Source organism: Nycticebus coucang, chromosome 12, assembly GCF_027406575.1.
Source record: "Nycticebus coucang isolate mNycCou1 chromosome 12, mNycCou1.pri, whole genome shotgun sequence".
In the NCBI taxonomy this organism is placed as follows: Eukaryota; Metazoa; Chordata; class Mammalia; order Primates; family Lorisidae; genus Nycticebus; species Nycticebus coucang.
The window spans coordinates 38,169,647-38,186,947 of record NC_069791.1 but is presented as its reverse complement, the minus strand read 5'-3'; the positions used below and the strand labels follow the sequence as shown (position 1 = coordinate 38,186,947).

The window sequence follows — 17,301 nt, the reverse complement described above, 5'->3', positions numbered from 1 at the left end:
ATGCCAACTCATTAAACAACAACAAAAGGAATCCAACTACTGGAAGGAAAAAAATGCTGCCCTATGTTCGCTAAGTGACTAACTTCTGTGGGAGTTAGACCTTCTTTGAGAAGTAAGGTCATTTCCTTAAACCACCGGGACACTGTTGGTTCTGAGACACAATCGTGTGTCAGAACGCTTGGCAAGGGATATTCAGAAATGTCTCTGTGCAGAGGCAACAGGAATTTTACCTAGAGTCTTGAGCTAAGTGGCATATAATGAAGAATTATAGAGTAAAACTATAGTATTGGGATAAAATAAAGCAGGGGGAGATGACGGTTCTAAGGACTAACAGTGTTCTATTTCCTCACCCAGCTGTCAGTTAAGCTCTCTGTGTAATAGTTCTGGACCTTCTGCTTTCTTCCCATGCCTACTCAACTAACTAGGAGTGGATTTTGATTTTGATTTTGATGGAAATGCCTCCTCTATAATCCTGGCCTGTCATCCAGTGTTTCTCATCTGATAATTTCCATCTCTGGTTAGTTAGCAGAATCAGTATGTAACATGCCTATCAATTTCTACTCCCCTTTAAAGAAAACAGACACACCTCGTTATTGATGCCAGATGGTAAACGGCAGACATGGCAGATGTTCAATATACATTACTAAATGAATAAATGATAGATTTGTAAAACCATAAATCTCTGTATGCAATTTTTTTCTTTATACATTTTAATATTTTATATATGATAATCTCTAAAGACTGGTAAGTGGTAAGTGTCAAAGAGTCAGCAAAAGCAAGTGGGAATGGGCAGATGGAAGGTGTCTGCTACAGAGTATTTTATTTTTCTTGAGAAAAGGTCTTGCTCTGTCACCCAGCCTGGAGTGCAGTGGCATGATCAGAGCTCACTTCGGCCTCTAACTCCTGGGCTCACGTGATCCTCCTGCTGCAGTCTCCCACAGAGCTGGAATTAAAGTCCTGTGCTACCATGCCCGGTTAATGTTTTGAATTTTTGTGTGGAGACAGGGTCTCACTCTGTTGCCCTGGGCTGGTCTTGAATTCCTGCACTCAGGCAGTCCTCCCACCTCTGCTTCCCAAAGTGCTAGGATTACAGACATGAGTGATTGTACCCAGCTTGGTTGGAATTTTTAAGAGATCAGATTCATATTGCAAAGATTTGTTTTAATCTCTGTCCTAGATGGAAAAAAAAAAGTAATGCATTGCTTTAGTCATTTACTAAGAGTCCAGCTTGTTTCAAGTCAGTTCTTTATTTCAAGAGGTTGCCCTGGGTAAATCAATTAAATTCTTTTAAGCCCTTTATGTACCTTAACTGAATTAATCCCCACAAAATACCTGAGGTTGATACTATAATCATTCTGATTTTATGTATCGGGAACTTAAGGCACAAAGAAGTTAAAGGCTTTGTCAAAGCCTCATTGAAGCTAAATGTTGAAGTCGAAATTTAAACCCAGCAAGCTAGCCACAGGATATTTTCTTAACCACAATACTATACTGGCTCATGGGATAATACTCCAGCAGAGATCTAAATGACAACAAGAGAATCCCAGGAGGCTTTCTGGGGGGAAGTGCTCCATGTAGAAGCAGATTCTGACTGCAGGAGGACTTGCGTCTCTGTTTCAAAGAACTGTAAGGCCAGTGGTACAGCATGTAACTCATCCAGGGGAAGGCAGTAGCAAGAAGATGTATGGCTTGAGGGCTTTGTAAGAACATTTTCATTTTAAGAAAAATAAAAAAGCCACAGGAGGGTTTTAAGAAAAGGTATGATAACTTGATTTATGATTTAAAATGATATAATGCCTGCTTTCGGGTGGAAGTGGAGAACGGGAATACTGAGTATAAAATAATACTTTAATTTATGTCAAAATCACACACAGACATTTATGGAGAGAGGGAGATGAAACATGAGAACATCTTCTTATCTCCTAAAACTAATCTATATGGTTCTCAAAATTGCTTACCCGGTAAAATATATTTTAGCAAAAATGGGTCATAAAGTCATTCTAATACTCTTTAAAACATTTTTGGTGTTTTAAGAATTGCTGATCTTTTGTTTGATATGGTTGTCACCAGCTAAATGAGGCCCCCACCTGAGCCATGACTTGACATAAAGAAGCCCTATCGACACTTCTTCCATGGACTTCCTGGTTAAATTGATGGTCATTAGGTCCTTGGCACCCAGCTTTGATTGCAGGGGGGAGGTGACTGGGGGAACTGCCTGTGTGCCACAGCCAGCTTTGCCCTCCCAGGTGCTTCTGGACTCTGAGGTCCTGCATGTCAGTCCCACTGCGTCCCAACATCACTTTCCCTGAAGCCTTCCATCACCTTCATAAACATCGGGCTGCTACTGAAGCAGGCATGCACCAGACGTGTTCTTACTGCTGGTGTGGCAGCTGCATTCTGGATCTGCTCAGCTGCCGTGGGAAGGGGAGATGGGAACCTGTATCTGTTCCAGAACCACGCGGAGGTCTGATACCTAAGTAGTCCAGTTGCTGCTGGATAAGTATTACTCAGATGCGTTGTTCTTTGGCAACATATACAGAAATGTTTCCATATTCTAACGATTGGCACAGCTGCATCCGTATGTACCCTGGGTAATGAATAGTCCTGCTCAGGCTTTGAAGAAAATGCTGGGGGTAGAGAGAATGGGTCATACTCTGGATAGATTTTGAAGGCAAAGCCAAGAGATGTTGCTAACAGAAAGTGTGGAAGCTATGAAAGAGGCATCAAAGACAACTGGCTGGTGTTGGCCTGAGTGACTGGAAGAAAGGCTGGAGGAGGGGCAGGCTTTGTGAGTGGAAATGAAGCATTGGGTTATGAACACACCACGTTAACTGCTTATTCAGTATCCAAGTGGAGCTTCAAGTACCTGTTTGATCTATGAGTCTGGAGTTCAAAGGAATGTTTAGAACTTTTCCAGGAATAATTAACTTGATAACTTGATGATTTCCATTCACCTGGTTAGAATCATAAGCCTTTTGTTTAAGATAGGATATATCTTAAACAAATTCTTGATGACCTATTTCAAAGTTCATAAATAGAATAAAATAAATATAAACCCGACCATCTGTGTGAAAGGCCACACAATAGCTTGGCTTCCTGATGTTTAGCTCTATGGAATATAGGAGTAAAGCTGTACATAGTTTACTGACCAGTTACCTTGTTCTATTCACTTATTCCTTACTAAAGAAGCAGGAGCTCAAAATGGATAAATCAAGATTTGATGGAAAATCTCCTATTAGCATATGAGATAAATGCCAAATCTATATATGCCAGGCCTGAATGCAGAGATTAGTGGGACGAAAGTACAGTTTTAAGATGGAAGTCAGGGGGTTCAAAGAAGAAAAGCTTTCAGGATTTTCATGATACATCAGGATTGAGAAAAATCAAAACAAAGCAAAACACAGGTGATTCTCTTAGAGAAACATGTCCCAGAGGAAGTGTTATCACTGTTTGACATTTCTTTCACGTGCCTCTAAAAGCATTTTTTCTTGCAGTTTAACTTGGGATGATTTTTGTAAAAGAAGAAATCACAGATCTGTGAGTACAAAGAAAATGTTTTAGTAAAATAATCAATATAGTATTTCCCTGGGCGGTTTCTTAAGAAGAAGTGAGAAGTTGAAGGAAAGGACTGTCACTGTTGGGAACCCGTCCTAACAGGACTTCGTTTCCTCCAATAACTCCTTGTGCAGTTCTGCTCATCAGGTGCTTATGGAGGACCAGGAACCCACTAAAGTCATTATGAAGGAACAGGTGAATGAACTGAACCCAATCAGAAATGGATAAACTTAAGCAGTTTTTCCTTAGGCTTCCTAGCAGGTGCAGTATCACAGGGAAAGGAGAGGTCTGATATACAAAAAGTGTTAATGTGATTTTGGTTTTTCCCTCCTATTCTATTTGCATTTCTAGAGTAAACCATAGAAACATATCTGTGGTTTTACTAACCAAGCATTTCCAACAGACTCAAGCCTTGGCTAAAGTTTGTTTTCCACGTCTATTACTATTAACGTAAGTCTTGTGTTTCAGATGGAATCAAACAAGAGCATACCACTTCCCATCCATAACGTAACCATAGCACTGCAAAGTCTACATGTATAAAACAAGTGTAAGCCATGAATCTTCACTTTGTGGGCTGTTTATTAGTATAGAAAGTGCTATTGCTTGAATATGAATGTCATTTAGTGTAATAAAACGTAGAAAGACAAATTGCTGTGGTCCAACTCTGGTTTGGTCTGACAGTGCCCAGCATAAACGATCAAAAACTGTCTTGGAGTATCTTGCTGTCATGATTCCGATGTGTTCTGATTTCCTTCTGGAGTCATAAATTGCACCTTTGGCACAATAAGAGAAGAGTTGTTTCTTCGGATAGAGTTATTCCTCCTCATGGAATTGTTTCTTCGCATGGAATTGCGCTTCCTCAGAGAATTCTGATGGGACAGTTCACTCTTTTGGAGGGTCTGAATAAGGATGGAAGGCTTCTCATCCAGCTCTCGGGCACTGCATCGAGGAGCAGCTACTTTAACAGTGTTGCCAAATTTGGAGTAATCCACAGAATACACCCCTTCCTCCTCAGTCACGATAGACACAAAGCGGTGGCCCCATTGGATCTCCTCAGCAATGTAGGAGGTTCGTGCTTGTGTGGTAATGCCAGTAGTTTCCACCACTCCCTCCAGTATAACTATAACCTCCAGGTCTTGGTTGGCCAGGTCAGTTGCTGAGATATCATACAGGGGGCTGCGCTTGTCAATCACGTGGCAGATGATCAAAGGGGCCACCAGAAAAATGTTATTGCTCTCAATGGGGTTATCGACAGGAATGTCCAGTTGGTGAATGGGCACCACCTCCCCTTCAGGGGTAGTTGTTTTCTTGACCACCTGGATCCGCACTGAGGCACTGATAATCATGCTTTTCCGCAGGTCACCCACTCGGAACATGAAGCACAGCTTGCCATTTCGGATGGCGATCACAGCATGGCGGCTGAAAATCAGAGTTTCTGCCCTTCTGTGAGCCTGAGCTGTTTTCATGAAAATGCAGCCTAACATGACCGCATTGATGATCAAACCCACAATGTTCTGGAGAATCAAAACTGTGATGGCCAGAGGACACTCCTCTGTCATCATTCTCCCTCCAAATCCAATGGTCACTTGAACCTCAATGGAGAAGAGAAAAGCAGAGGTGAAAGACCTGTGAGGAATGATACCAGAAAACAACACCTTCAGGTCACACTCTGGATAAGGAAACAACAGGCCAAGCTGAACTTTTCATTTCTTCCTCTAAAGACTATTCAATGCTTTTGGAAAGACTAGCTAACTTAACCTACAATGGCCTCTCTTGCTCGCTCATTCTCTTGCTCTTTCTTCTGCATAAATCTACCTCTACACTTCTAGGATCCCATTCTATTAGACTTTACTAGGTCTTGGGCCTAATTGTATGGAAGCATTAATAACATAAACATACATATTTATATTTATAGGGTGTACTGATTTTACTTTGTCAAATACTTTACTTTCACAAAGGCATAATTTACTTAGTAAAACTAACAGGTAGATGTTCATTATTTATTGCATATCTATGCTTAAGACACTTGAGTCATACAGAAGGCACTGAGTGATGAGTGAACTTTTATTATTTTTAACCATTAAATCATACACATTAGCTAACATTTATTTTGTATACTCTATAGAGAAAGCATGATGCTAAACAGTGGTATGAGCACATCATTCCAAAATACTAGTATTTTTAATTAAAAAAATAATGATTTACCACTTGAAAGTGTTTCTTACCTCATTTTATTCTCTAAGTGATTAGGAGAATATTGAAGCAATGAAAGGAAGAATTAGAAGTGGAGGTTTGTGTCTCCATCAAGATCATGTACAGGCACCTAGCTATACAGCCCTTCACAGATACTGTATTTCGTATAAATTGAATAAGTGTGGCGACCATCAAAGCATCCAGCAAGTTAATGGAGCCATGGGTTCCATTTTCCCCACAGCACATGCTACCCTTTTTGTCTCATTTTGGTAATTCTCAAAATATTTCAAACTATTTCATGATTATATCTGTTATTGTCATCTGTGATATTTGACGTTATTTTGTAATTATTTTGGGGGTACCACAAATCACATCCATATAAAACAGTAATCTTAATAAACATGTGTTCTCACTGCTTGACAGACCAGCTGTTCTCTGTCTCTCTTTCTCTTACTTTGGGTCTCCCTATCCCCTAAAACACATCAATATTGAAAGTAGGCCAATTAATAACCCTACCATGACCTCTAAGTGTTCAAATGAACAGAAAAATCATATATCTCTCACTTTACATCAAAAGCTAGAAACAATTCAGCTAATGAGGAAAGCATGTTGAAAGCCAAGACAGGCTAAAAGCTAGACCTCCTGTGCCAAATGGTCAGCTGAGTTGTGACTGCAAAGAAAAAATTCTGGAAGAAAATTAAAAGTGCTATTCAGGGAACACACAAATGATAAGAAAGCAAAACAGCTGATATGGAGAACATTTGAGTGGTCTGGATGGAAGACCAAACCACCTACAACATTCCTTTTAGCCAAAGCTTAATCTGGAGCAAGAATGTCTCTTCAAATCTAGAAGGCTGAGAGAGGTGAGAAAGCTGCACAAGAGCAGTCTGAAGCTGGGAAACAGTGCTTCATGAGATTTAAGCAAAGACGCTGTCTCCATAACACAAAAGTGCAAAGAGAAGGAGCAAGTGCTGATGTAGAAGCTATAGCAAGTGATTCCAAAGACCCAGCTATAATAATTGATGCAGGTGGCTGCACTAAGCAATGGATTTTCAATGTAGATAAAATAGCTTTTATATTGAAAGAAGGTATTATCTAAGATTTAACAGCTAGTGAAAAAAGTTCAATGTGTGGCTTTAAAACATCAAAGGACAGGCTGACAGGCTGACTCTTGTTAGGGTAGCTCGTAAGTTTAAATTGATGCCAATGCTCATTTACCATTTTGAAATTCCTAGAGCCCTTCGGAATAATATACTACAATCATGCATTGTTTACTGCATATCTTAAGTCTACCATTGAGACGTAATACTCAGATAAAAAGAGATTCCTTCCAAAATCTTACTGTTCATTGACAGTGAGCCTGGTCACCTAAGAGCTCTTACGGAGATGTATGTACAAGGGGTTGAATATTGTTTTCATGTTTCTGATACAACGTCTATCCCATGGTCCATGGGTCAAAGAGTCATTTCAACTTTCACATCTTATTATTTAAGAAATATATTTTGTAAAGCTACGTGCACCATAGATAGTGCTTCCTCTGATGGGTCTGGGCAAAGTAAACTGAAAGTCTTCTGGAAAGAATTTACCATTCTAGACACCATTAAGAACATTCATGACTTCTGGGTGGAGGCCAAACATCAACATTAACAGGAATTTAGGAGAAGTTGACTCCAACCCTCATGGATGACTGTGAGGTCTTAAAAACTTAAGTACAGGAGGGAACTATAGATGTGGAAATAATAAAACAACTAGAATCAGCAGTAGAGCCTGAAGATATGTCTGTATAGTTGCAATCTCATCATGAAACTTGAAGGGATGAAGAGATGCTTTCAATGGATGAGCAAAGAAAGTGGTTCCTTGATATGGAATCTACTCCTACTGAGGATACCATTAACACTGTTGAAATGACCACAAAAGATTTAGAATATAACATAAACTTAGTTGATAATAGCAGTAGCAGGCTTTGAGATGACTAACTTCAATTTCCAAAGAAGTTCTGCTGTTAGTAAAATGCTACCAAACAGCATTTCGTGCTTTCATGCTAAGAGAAATCTTTCCTGAAATGAAGAGTCAAACAAAACTTCATTGTTTTCTTATTTTAAGAAATTGTCACAACTACCCCAGACTTCAGCAACCAACACCCTGATCAGTCAGCAGCCATCAAAATCAAGGCAAGACCCTCCACCAGCAGAAAGATTCTGATGTACTAAAGGCTCAGATAATTATCATTTTTTAGCATTAAAGTATTTTTAAAATTAAGTTATGTATATTTTTAGGCTAATGCTACTGCACACTTAACTTATAAAGTTATGTTTATATTTTATGTAATATAAATATAACTTTATATGCACTGGAAAACAAAAAAATTATATAACTCATTTATTGTAATCTGGAATCAAAACTGCAATATCTCAAGTTATACATGTAATTCATATGAACTTGAATCCTCTCAATGTGGTCTGGTCTTCCAAAAGAAGCAAAGGAAAGGGACCAACATGTGTCAGGATGTTGCAGGGAAGCTTTTCCAAACTACACATGTTCTCCATATCTGAGTAAATAGCCATTGATGTGGGAGGCTCAGTGTGGACCTGGTTAAGACGCTTTCCAAAAGCTCTCAGGTGATTCTGACTTATCCCCTTGGCTGAGAAGCACAACACTTGGTTATTATGAATTTGTTCACTTAACTACCTATCTTGTGCTGCCATTGCTTCTTTGTAGAAACAATCTTTGCCCCCATCCTCTATTTCCAACTTCTCTAATTTTACAGGAGACAAGCCATATGTCAGCCATCTGTCAAAGTATTATCTATTTATTAATGCCACAGGCAACGAGTGAGTGAAATGTTTAAACATTTGAGTAGTTTCCACACAATGCACTTTGGCAGGAAACCATGAGCCGTAAGCAAGAATACACAAGCACTCTTTGGATTAGCTTTTAAGTGGAATATAAAAGTTGCCGTTTCTCTCTTTTGTTGCTAAAATGATTCATATAAAACTACTGTAAATGCTTTTTGCACTAGATACACACAAGGTACATGGTATGGTCCTGAACCATGGTAAAGGACCCCACAAGAGGGGCATGGATACAACATTAATTTTGATACTGCATCTATACTTCAGAGAGCAGTCTACTGATGAATATCCCAAATGTTTTGTTTTAGTGACTTGAGAGACCATTCATGTATTATATTTTGTGCATTGTTTATGAAAGAATTTAATTCCAAACATTATATATGATGCAAGACCCAGATTTTTTTTATAAACTTTTTTTTTTTTTTTTTTTTGTTGGTTTTTGGCTGGGGCTAGGTTTGAACCCGCCACCTCCAGCATATGGGACCGGCGCCCTACTCCTTCAGCCACAGGCACCGCCCAAGACCCATATTTTTATTGACACCTTCCACAGTAAGTGATCTCAAGAGATAACAGTATTTAGCTGCTCCTTTGTCCTGTTACAGAGAGAGTTAGGCTGAATGATAATGAGAAAGAGAAAGTATGTTGTTCTATTTACTGACTCACATTAAAAAGTCATCTACATACATGAAAGGGAAAATGAGTCACCCTAAAATGGAGAATGGTCAAATAGTGGTGAAATAGAAAATAGTGGTGAATAACCATTTCTAATTTTGAAGATATGGCTGGACATTGAACTTATAAAGGGAAAGGAAATACAAAGAATTAGAATTATTATTTAGTCATCTTTTGAATTTCCATTGGGAAAGAATAAAGATTTTCCTGCTTCTGTATTTCAGTGAAAAAAATTGTTATTATATATGGTTTGTTATATTTAAACTATGTTGAGATTAAAATATAAATAGAACCATAACATTAAAATAAAATCAATTGGAGTGGAACAAGCTTAAAAGATGTCAAATAATTTTAAGAAGCGAAATTTAAAATGTTAAAATTGCTATGCTGATAATATTAACATTGTCCCCTTGTATTTTGGATACCATAGCTCATAGTTGTCCAAATGTTCACACCAGCAGGAATACATCAGGAAAATGAATATGCATCAGAACACATTGTGTTTAAAAAATGCAAGGTACCAGCAAATAGCTTTTAATAACCAGTGCACCCTGTAAACTTCTTTTTTAAAAAGCTATTGAAAAGATATCACTTTTGATGATATATACAACATTGAACAAACTGCTTAATAACTTCTTATTTACAAAATGTAATCTTGTGAATAAAATCTGTCATTTGTTTTCAAGGTTTATTGTTATTTCTTTTGTCTGTTTCTATCAGTGCCTACTATTTCACTTAGTCAATTAATTAAAAATGTATTTTGATATAAAAATGATTCACTAGTCAGGGCCAATAAGTTTCTTAAAGAGACATATCACAGAAAATAATATTTGACCTTCAAATATCTATTAAACATTTTAATAGCTATTTAAAGTATTTTATTTCCTTTATATCTGGTATACTGAAGATAACCTATTTTTTTTTTTTTACCTACATTGTCTGTGAAACAAAAGTTTGAGAAAAGAAAATAATACCTACTCGATGGTGAAATCAATGGATCAATTCAATATAGTGTTTGTCCCTCAAAATTTGACCTGAAATCTGTGGTGTGTGGTCTGGGCACAGTAGCGCTGCATTCCCTTCCTGAGAGGCTGACACTGCAGCTGCTTAGCAAATGGAAAGGTGGGTAAATTCACAGTCTGGGGTCGCTAGCTTCATAAGACTGCAGGGTCATTAAAGTTCTTATTCTTTACAGAGTCCTGGCAGCACGGATGGTGATTTTTGGTGTCTTTGAGCATTATGCGAATTTAGAATGTTATTCAGAAAATGTTCTGGAAAAGTTTCCAGTATTATTCCACTATTGTTTCACTTTGAAGTAAATATTTACTCAATTGATATACATTGTCTCTTTTCATCTTCCAACAAACAAATGAAGAAACACATCGCCTTCACTAAATGTTTTAGGGCATGTGAAAGTAGGCAGGGGGAGCACTGAACTCAAATTCACTTTCTTTGTCTTTGAAATACTTATGAAATAAGAGAAGGAAACCAAAGTTAAGTCACCTAAGAACAGTTGTGTTTTTACTCTATTAAAACTCTGAAAGACCAGAGATTGCTTCTACTAATCCCTTCCACAAAAATGTTGGACCAATTTCCATTAAAAATTCTTGTTTTTGAGTTCTGAATCTTAGCATAACTTTAAATACTGTGTTATCTTAACAAAGAAGGACTTACATGTATTTGTTATTTCAGTTTTAGATTTTTAATTTAGGACACCCCCTCCCCATTTTTTCCTTATTATTTCTGAAAATATCATGGGTAAATGAAGTCTTGGAAAAATATTATAAGTATTTGCATAATATTTTTGTGGATCAAAGATATTTATTTGTGGACACTGAAACTATGGACAGCAGCTTTTTCATAAAAATCTAAACGTGTACTTTGTGGAGTAAGTCACTCTCTGGAATCCTTTGAACTACAACAATTTTTTTAAATAACTAGTATAATATTTTCAAGGCAACCCGAAAGGGCCAAAGCTCCACATTATCAGAAGCTTCATCCAGAAAGTTGCACTAGAAAGATCGTTATTTTGCATTTTTGTTTCTGAACATTCGCAAACAAACCCTTTATTTCACTCTCAACAAAATCAACAGAGTGCTAAGAGAAAGGACACTCTAGTATTTCCTTCTCTCCAGCTTTCAACCCCTGCCTCATCCCCCTGCCTTCTTACCTGACGTTAGTCACACAAACAGTGGACTCCAAACCACTTTTTTCCATGCCACTTTTCTCCATGTAAGCATAGATGTCCCCATGGGCAAAGGCCACCAGCCACCACATGATAGCGAAGAGCAGCCAGCTGCAGAGGAAGGACATGGTGAAGATGACCAGCGTGTGGCGCCACTTCAGGTCGACCAAGGTGGTGAAGATGTCCTGCAGGAAGCGTCCTTGCTCTCGGATGTTCTTGTGCGCCAGGTTGCAGGCCCCGCTCTTGGCGATGAAGCGGGCTTTCGGCAGACGGTCTCGGACGCGCGGCTTGCGGAGGTTCTCCGCGGCGATGCGCGCCAACACATACTCCTCCGGAATGATGCTCTTTCTGGCCAACATCGTCCTGTCACCATTGCCAGCCTATGCACCTGCCTCAGATCTGGCGCTCCTTCCGGTCCTCCTGCACAGGGGAAACGCTGGTTAAAAACTTAAAAGCAAACAACTCCATATCCTCACCTCTTTGGTTCTTGCACGGAGGGATAGGTCTACGCATGTAAAATCAAAGGTTTGCTTTTTATTAATCCAAATAGGAATCTAATTTGGGAATGAATTCTGGGATGCCAGAGAAAGTATTTGGTGTAAATCAGAACTATTTCAATTTTCCGTATCTGAACACATGTGGACACAGCCTTAGTTAAAATCAGGAGCCTTCTCCTATAAACACAGGATAACTCATAGATAATTTTCTACGATTAACCGCGTCTGTAGATTACTGCAGGGATACAAGCACGTGGCGTCGATGATGAAAATGAAGGCCAGCTGGGCACACGATCCACTTATTAAAGTCTTTCGATGATGTAGCACTATTAAAAGTAAAGAGAAATTCTTCCTCCCTTATTTTTAGAAGCAAGCAAAGGCGAGGCCGTGGTCCTTTGCGCAGTATAGCATGTGCCATGTAATCTGACAAAATAATAATTAGCGATGTGCCATGGAACTTAAAAATTATGAAGAATTATTTTAAATTTGAAGGAAGCACGAGTTGCATTTTTTTTAAACCGGCAAAAAAGTTTGCTGTGGAACTCATATTATAAATGGAAAACATTTTTTAACAACGAAAGGATGAAACGTACAAGCTGCAGGAAAAACCCCGACAGTAGTCTGTCGGCTGCGGTGGAGTTAAATAGGGAGTGTGCCCCCAAAAGTCCGTCCAGCAATGTAAACCTCTGCTGTGTTTTGCATTTTAAATCATTGGCAGGGACGCGGACAGCCTCCCCCTCCCCTCCCCGGGAGGAGCGTTGAGACTTACAGACTCCGGGCAGCGGGCGCGGCGGGACCTCCTGGCACACGCCAGCCGACCGCGGGCAGGTCCCTCGCTCTCCCATCCCCGCGCCAGGAGCACGGACAGCTGGTCCTAGGGAGAAGAGTTAAAATAATAAAAGGTGCAATTGACTCTAAACGCGGGGCGGGCTGGAGGAAGGGGGATGGGTGTAGATCTTCCCCTCCCCCTGCTCAGCTCAATTCTCTTGGCAGCAGCAGCCGCGGGCGGAGGAGGGGCTGACGGCGGGTGATGCGCCACAAATCAGCCTCCCAGTTTGGGCTTTGAAGCGCGCCAGGACTCCGAGGCAGCGTACGTCGCGGGTGGGGGCCGGACGGGAGGGGGCGAAGGCGAGTCCGAGGAGGGAGGGGCGAGTAGGGAGGGCGGGACCTGCAAGGCCAGCTCGGTTCTCGGTAGCCGCGACCCCCTGCTGCCGGCAGGACGCGCAAGTCTTTAAAAGGCTCTCCGCTGGGGGAGAGAACTTTCTGAGTCCAAGTTCACTGACGTAAAGAGATTTTTTTATTTTTTATTTATATTTTATTTTGTAACCTGGGTAGATAACTGGGCTACTTCAGATTGAAAAAAAAAAAATCAGATATAAAGGTCAGAAAGTATTCTTCCCAGACGGGCGAGCTGCGCGCATAAACAATTTCATTTACATCAAATCCGCGTCCGGTAGGGACCATACAGGTGGAAGGCGCTCTGCAATCCACTGTAGTGACCTGCGTCTTCACCAAAGCAAATTCAATGCGCGGGAAACCAAACATCCCCTCTCCCCCGCCCCAGACGACGACTTAGGGTGGTGGGGGGAGGAGGAAGAAAGAAGGAAAAAAGAAAAGAAAAAGAAGTAGAAACGAGGAAACCACATAGTCTCTTCCAATGAAGAAATTTTACCCCAAACGCTGTCAGCACTCGAGCACTTACAAGGCCGTTGGGTCTTCAGTAATGGGTTGCTTTCTGAAATGTTAGGGCTTCCTCCTCTCTCTACCTTGTCTGAGTGATAAAGCGGTGATTGCTCAAAGGAAAGCTTGTACATTGTAAATATCTATAGCTTTTTGAAAAGGAGCCAGCAAAGACAAATGTGCTTTCTCCCACAGGTCAAGCCTCCCGATTTTGGCACTTGCGTTAATGGAAACTTTAATTCTTGGAAATTTCATCTATTTTCCAAGACTCGGGGCCTAAGTGTATGGAGCATAAACAGTGTGTTCATTTAATTACTAAAAGACCTAAAATTAGTCTTCAATGAAAGCAAATGAAGAACAATTATTTTCCCCTTGTGGGTAGATCTGCTTAACCCCTTTAAGCCTGGGGTGCTAGTGTGTTCGTTTTTGTTTCCTGCACTGGCATCAACTTTGCTCTAATTCACGCAGTAGTTTTACCACAAGTGTGGGGAATCCATTTGCATAGCCAATCCCTCTCACTATTCTATTTTACAATTTAGTTTGGGGTACCAATTATTATTGATTGTTTTAGTTTAGAGAACATTCATTGAAATCTTACTTTGTGGCTTTTTTTTAGGTTTACAATATTTCATAGTTGCTACTCTTAAGAGACAGGTGTCATGTCGAGACAAGACATTAATATAATAAACTCTAATACAAGTAAAGATGTCAGTAAACGGGACAGGAAATACAGCAAAGTGCCATGGGAAATCACAGGAGAGAGGAAATTTAACAGTAGGCTCCACTTAACACTAGGAGGCTAAGGACAGCTTCATGGAGTACTTGGCATTTGATCTCATCTTTGAAAGACTAGATGAATTTGTGGTATACAGAAAAGCAGAGAGATGACATTTCACAGAGAGGGAACAGCATGAACAAAGTCATGGGGTATTGATAAGAGTAGGGCATGTTTTAGGAACAGAAGCTAATTTGTTCAGCATTGAAGTAAAGTTGCCAAGACAGCAGGATGGGACCCTTGAGTCCTCAGCTCCCTGGGTGGCCTCTTTCACTACTATTCCCAAAACTTGCTGAGTTATTTGTGCACGTTTCATTTCTTCCCATCCCTGTACCTCTTCCTTTACACTGAGGACTGTTAGAGGGCTGTGGCTTGTTCATCTCTGTACCAAACACAGTTCAAATTACAGAGGTGCTCAAAAATATTTTTGACTCAATGAATGAAAGAAATGAGGCTGATAAAACATGTTGGGGGCTTGAAAAAAAAATGTACAGACAGCCTTAAATGTTCCACAAAGAGTCCAGACGGTGTTCAGCAGTTAGCTGTACTCTGTGGAAAGAGTCTGATCATCACAGTAAGAGCCTATTTTAGGAGGACTGGTCAAGCAGCTGAAGAGATGATGGCTTTAAGGATTGCATTTCTAAGCAGAGTTCCTTCAGCCTTTAAAATCTTGTGATTGGCAGAGGGGTAAGAGCTGGAAACTACCCCATCAATTAGAGAAGAAATGAGATCCTGTGGCTAATAGGTAATGCCAGGGGGCAATATACAAATGCATACAGAAGGAATGTTATACAGAGTCAATATTGTTAGAGAAAAAGGTTGGAGATGACTGTGACATAGAATAAGAAAACTGGAATTGAAAAGAGACGAATTGTTGAGAATTTACAGTAAGATTTGTAACAACTAAATCCTTATCTGAATGCTCTGAAAATACTATTTTTTTTGCTATAGCATCCATTTCAGACTTATTTTTCCCCCACAGAGATATATTCTTCCAAATATGCAATTTTAAGTCAAGTTTTGACTTGCTTTGATGACAAACTGTTGTATTTTTATTAGTCAATAATTTAAATTTATAAAAAGTAAGGACAAATCAGGAAGGTCAAATAGCAAGTAAACTTTTGACAAGAGTATGTCTAAATAGTAGCCATTTAGGACAAAGGTAGAAAATGTTTACCATGAAAATATTAGATTTTTTTCTTTTCTCTTCTATTCACTTGCAGACATTTTTACTTCAACAGGGTATACTTTTTTTGCTTTAACTAGTTTTTTTTCCCTTTGCGTAGAAGATGCATGAGTGTACTTTATGTGTTTATCACCACACATCCAGGGCCTCAAATTGATCCTAGTGGTGGGCACTCAATAAATACTTACTGAATGAAGAAAGGAAGGAATAATGCTTGAAAGATGGTGTTTCTCTCTTTCTTGCAATTGTTCTCTCATCTCTTCCCTCTACATGGATTTACAACCATTTCTCAAAACCCACACTGGAAATTTAAAGTTTGGCATTCTTTTTGGAAGGCGATGGCTTACACCTATCTGCAAAGATTTACTTATTCTGTCTTTACCTTATTGTTTCTCGCCCTTCAAACTCTCCATTCCTCCCCTGCTTTGCAACATGCCTAACCCCTCCACCTCAGCAATACTTAAACTTGTTTAGCTTTTGCTGGCTGTATTTCTCTACACAACTCAATTTTTGACTTCACCGAGATGTACCTCTCACACCTAAAAGTCTTTCTGGACACACAGTAGCTGCTCAATAAATATTTATTATTGATTGATCTCTAGCTCCCCCTCCTGATCTTCTTCTCATGCTATGGTCCACATAGTGAACATTTAGATTTACCTTGGGTAAGAAATGAGCAAAGGAAATCAATTAATTTTTTAAGTGCACATTTACTACTTCAAACTTACCAAATTGATCTATTGACTCAATCACTGTTTTGTTGATGTACACTAACAATTACAACTATTTTATTCACTACAATAATATTCCTAATTTTTCTTTCAGGAAGGAAGACCACTTTGTTCTCTACTCCTAGAGGAAACCAGAAATAAGTTTAGAACAAGACTAACTTGTTTAAATATTAAGATTTTCTTGAAGACTCAAGAATCTTTTTAGAATCTGCTCATGGTACATACCAAAGAAATTTATGCAGTTGGGAAACAATTCGGGAGTATCTGTTCACTTGTAAGTAAGCATCTGTCAGGTTCCTTTTAGACCCAATGGCAAGGGTTCTCAACCTGTGGGTAGCAACCCACTGGAACTGTATTAAATGGCCACAACATTAGGAAGGTTGAGAACCACTGCCCTATGGGCATTTTAAGCTTCTGAAATTCTTACTCTCTTAAGAAAAAAACAAAACAAAAAAACAGGGCGGCGCCTGTGGCTCAGTCGGTAGGGTGCCGGCCCCATATACCAAGGGTGGTGGGTTCAGGCCCGGCCCCTGCCAAAGCTACAACCAAAAAATAGCTGGGCGTTGTGGCGGGCGCCTGTAGTCCCAGCTACTCGGGAGGCTGAGGCAAGAGAATCGTTCGGGCCCAGGAGTCGGAGGTTGCTGTGAGCTGGGTGAGGCCACGGCACTCTACCAAGGGCCATAGGGTGAGACTCTGTCTCTACAAAAAAAAAATAATAATAAAAAAAAAAAAAAACTTGTCAGGTGCCTTCAGACACGAGGATAAAATATTAAGCTGATGCTTTTCCCAATCATCTGCTGCTCTGATTACCAAATACAAATCAATGAAGTCCTCGAAAGTTCTCTGAGATCAAAGGTGAATTCCTTATATTTGATGATTTTGCCTTTGACTTGACATATGAATTTTGAGCTCTTGGATTTCTTGAGCCATATTAGACTTAAGAATTTGGAGTGACTTCAAAATGACAATGGAAAT

At 39.6% G+C, this 17,301-nt stretch overlaps 1 protein-coding gene across 2 annotated transcripts; it reads right to left on the bottom strand.

Annotated features, from left to right (window-relative positions):
* Nucleotides 1-4,129: 4,129 nt before the first annotated feature.
* KCNJ8 (potassium inwardly rectifying channel subfamily J member 8) lies at nt 4,130-12,970 on the bottom strand. 2 transcript variants are annotated; one of them, XM_053555616.1, is made up of 3 exons: nt 12,724-12,970; nt 11,443-11,877; nt 4,130-5,181 (listed from the first exon to the last, which is right to left on the bottom strand). In XM_053555616.1, the coding sequence occupies exons 2-3, from the start codon at nt 11,814-11,816 to the stop codon at nt 4,281-4,283; spliced, it is 1,275 nt and encodes a 424-aa protein (XP_053411591.1). In that variant the 5' UTR covers nt 11,817-11,877; nt 12,724-12,970; the 3' UTR covers nt 4,130-4,280. The 2 variants fall into 2 exon arrangements, with proteins under 2 accessions (XP_053411591.1, XP_053411592.1); XM_053555617.1 differs by lacking the exon at nt 12,724-12,970 and adding an exon at nt 12,548-12,613.
* Nucleotides 12,971-17,301: the final 4,331 nt, after the last annotated feature.

Coding starts and splice junctions, on each gene's coding strand:
- KCNJ8 (XM_053555616.1), bottom strand. CDS start 11,816: ATGTTGGCCAGAAAGAGCATCATTCCGGAGGAGTATGTGTTGGCGCGC. Junction 5,182..11,442: donor GTTTGTGTGACTAACGTCAG/GTAAGAAGGCAG, acceptor CATTCCTCACAG/GTCTTTCACCTCTGCTTTTC.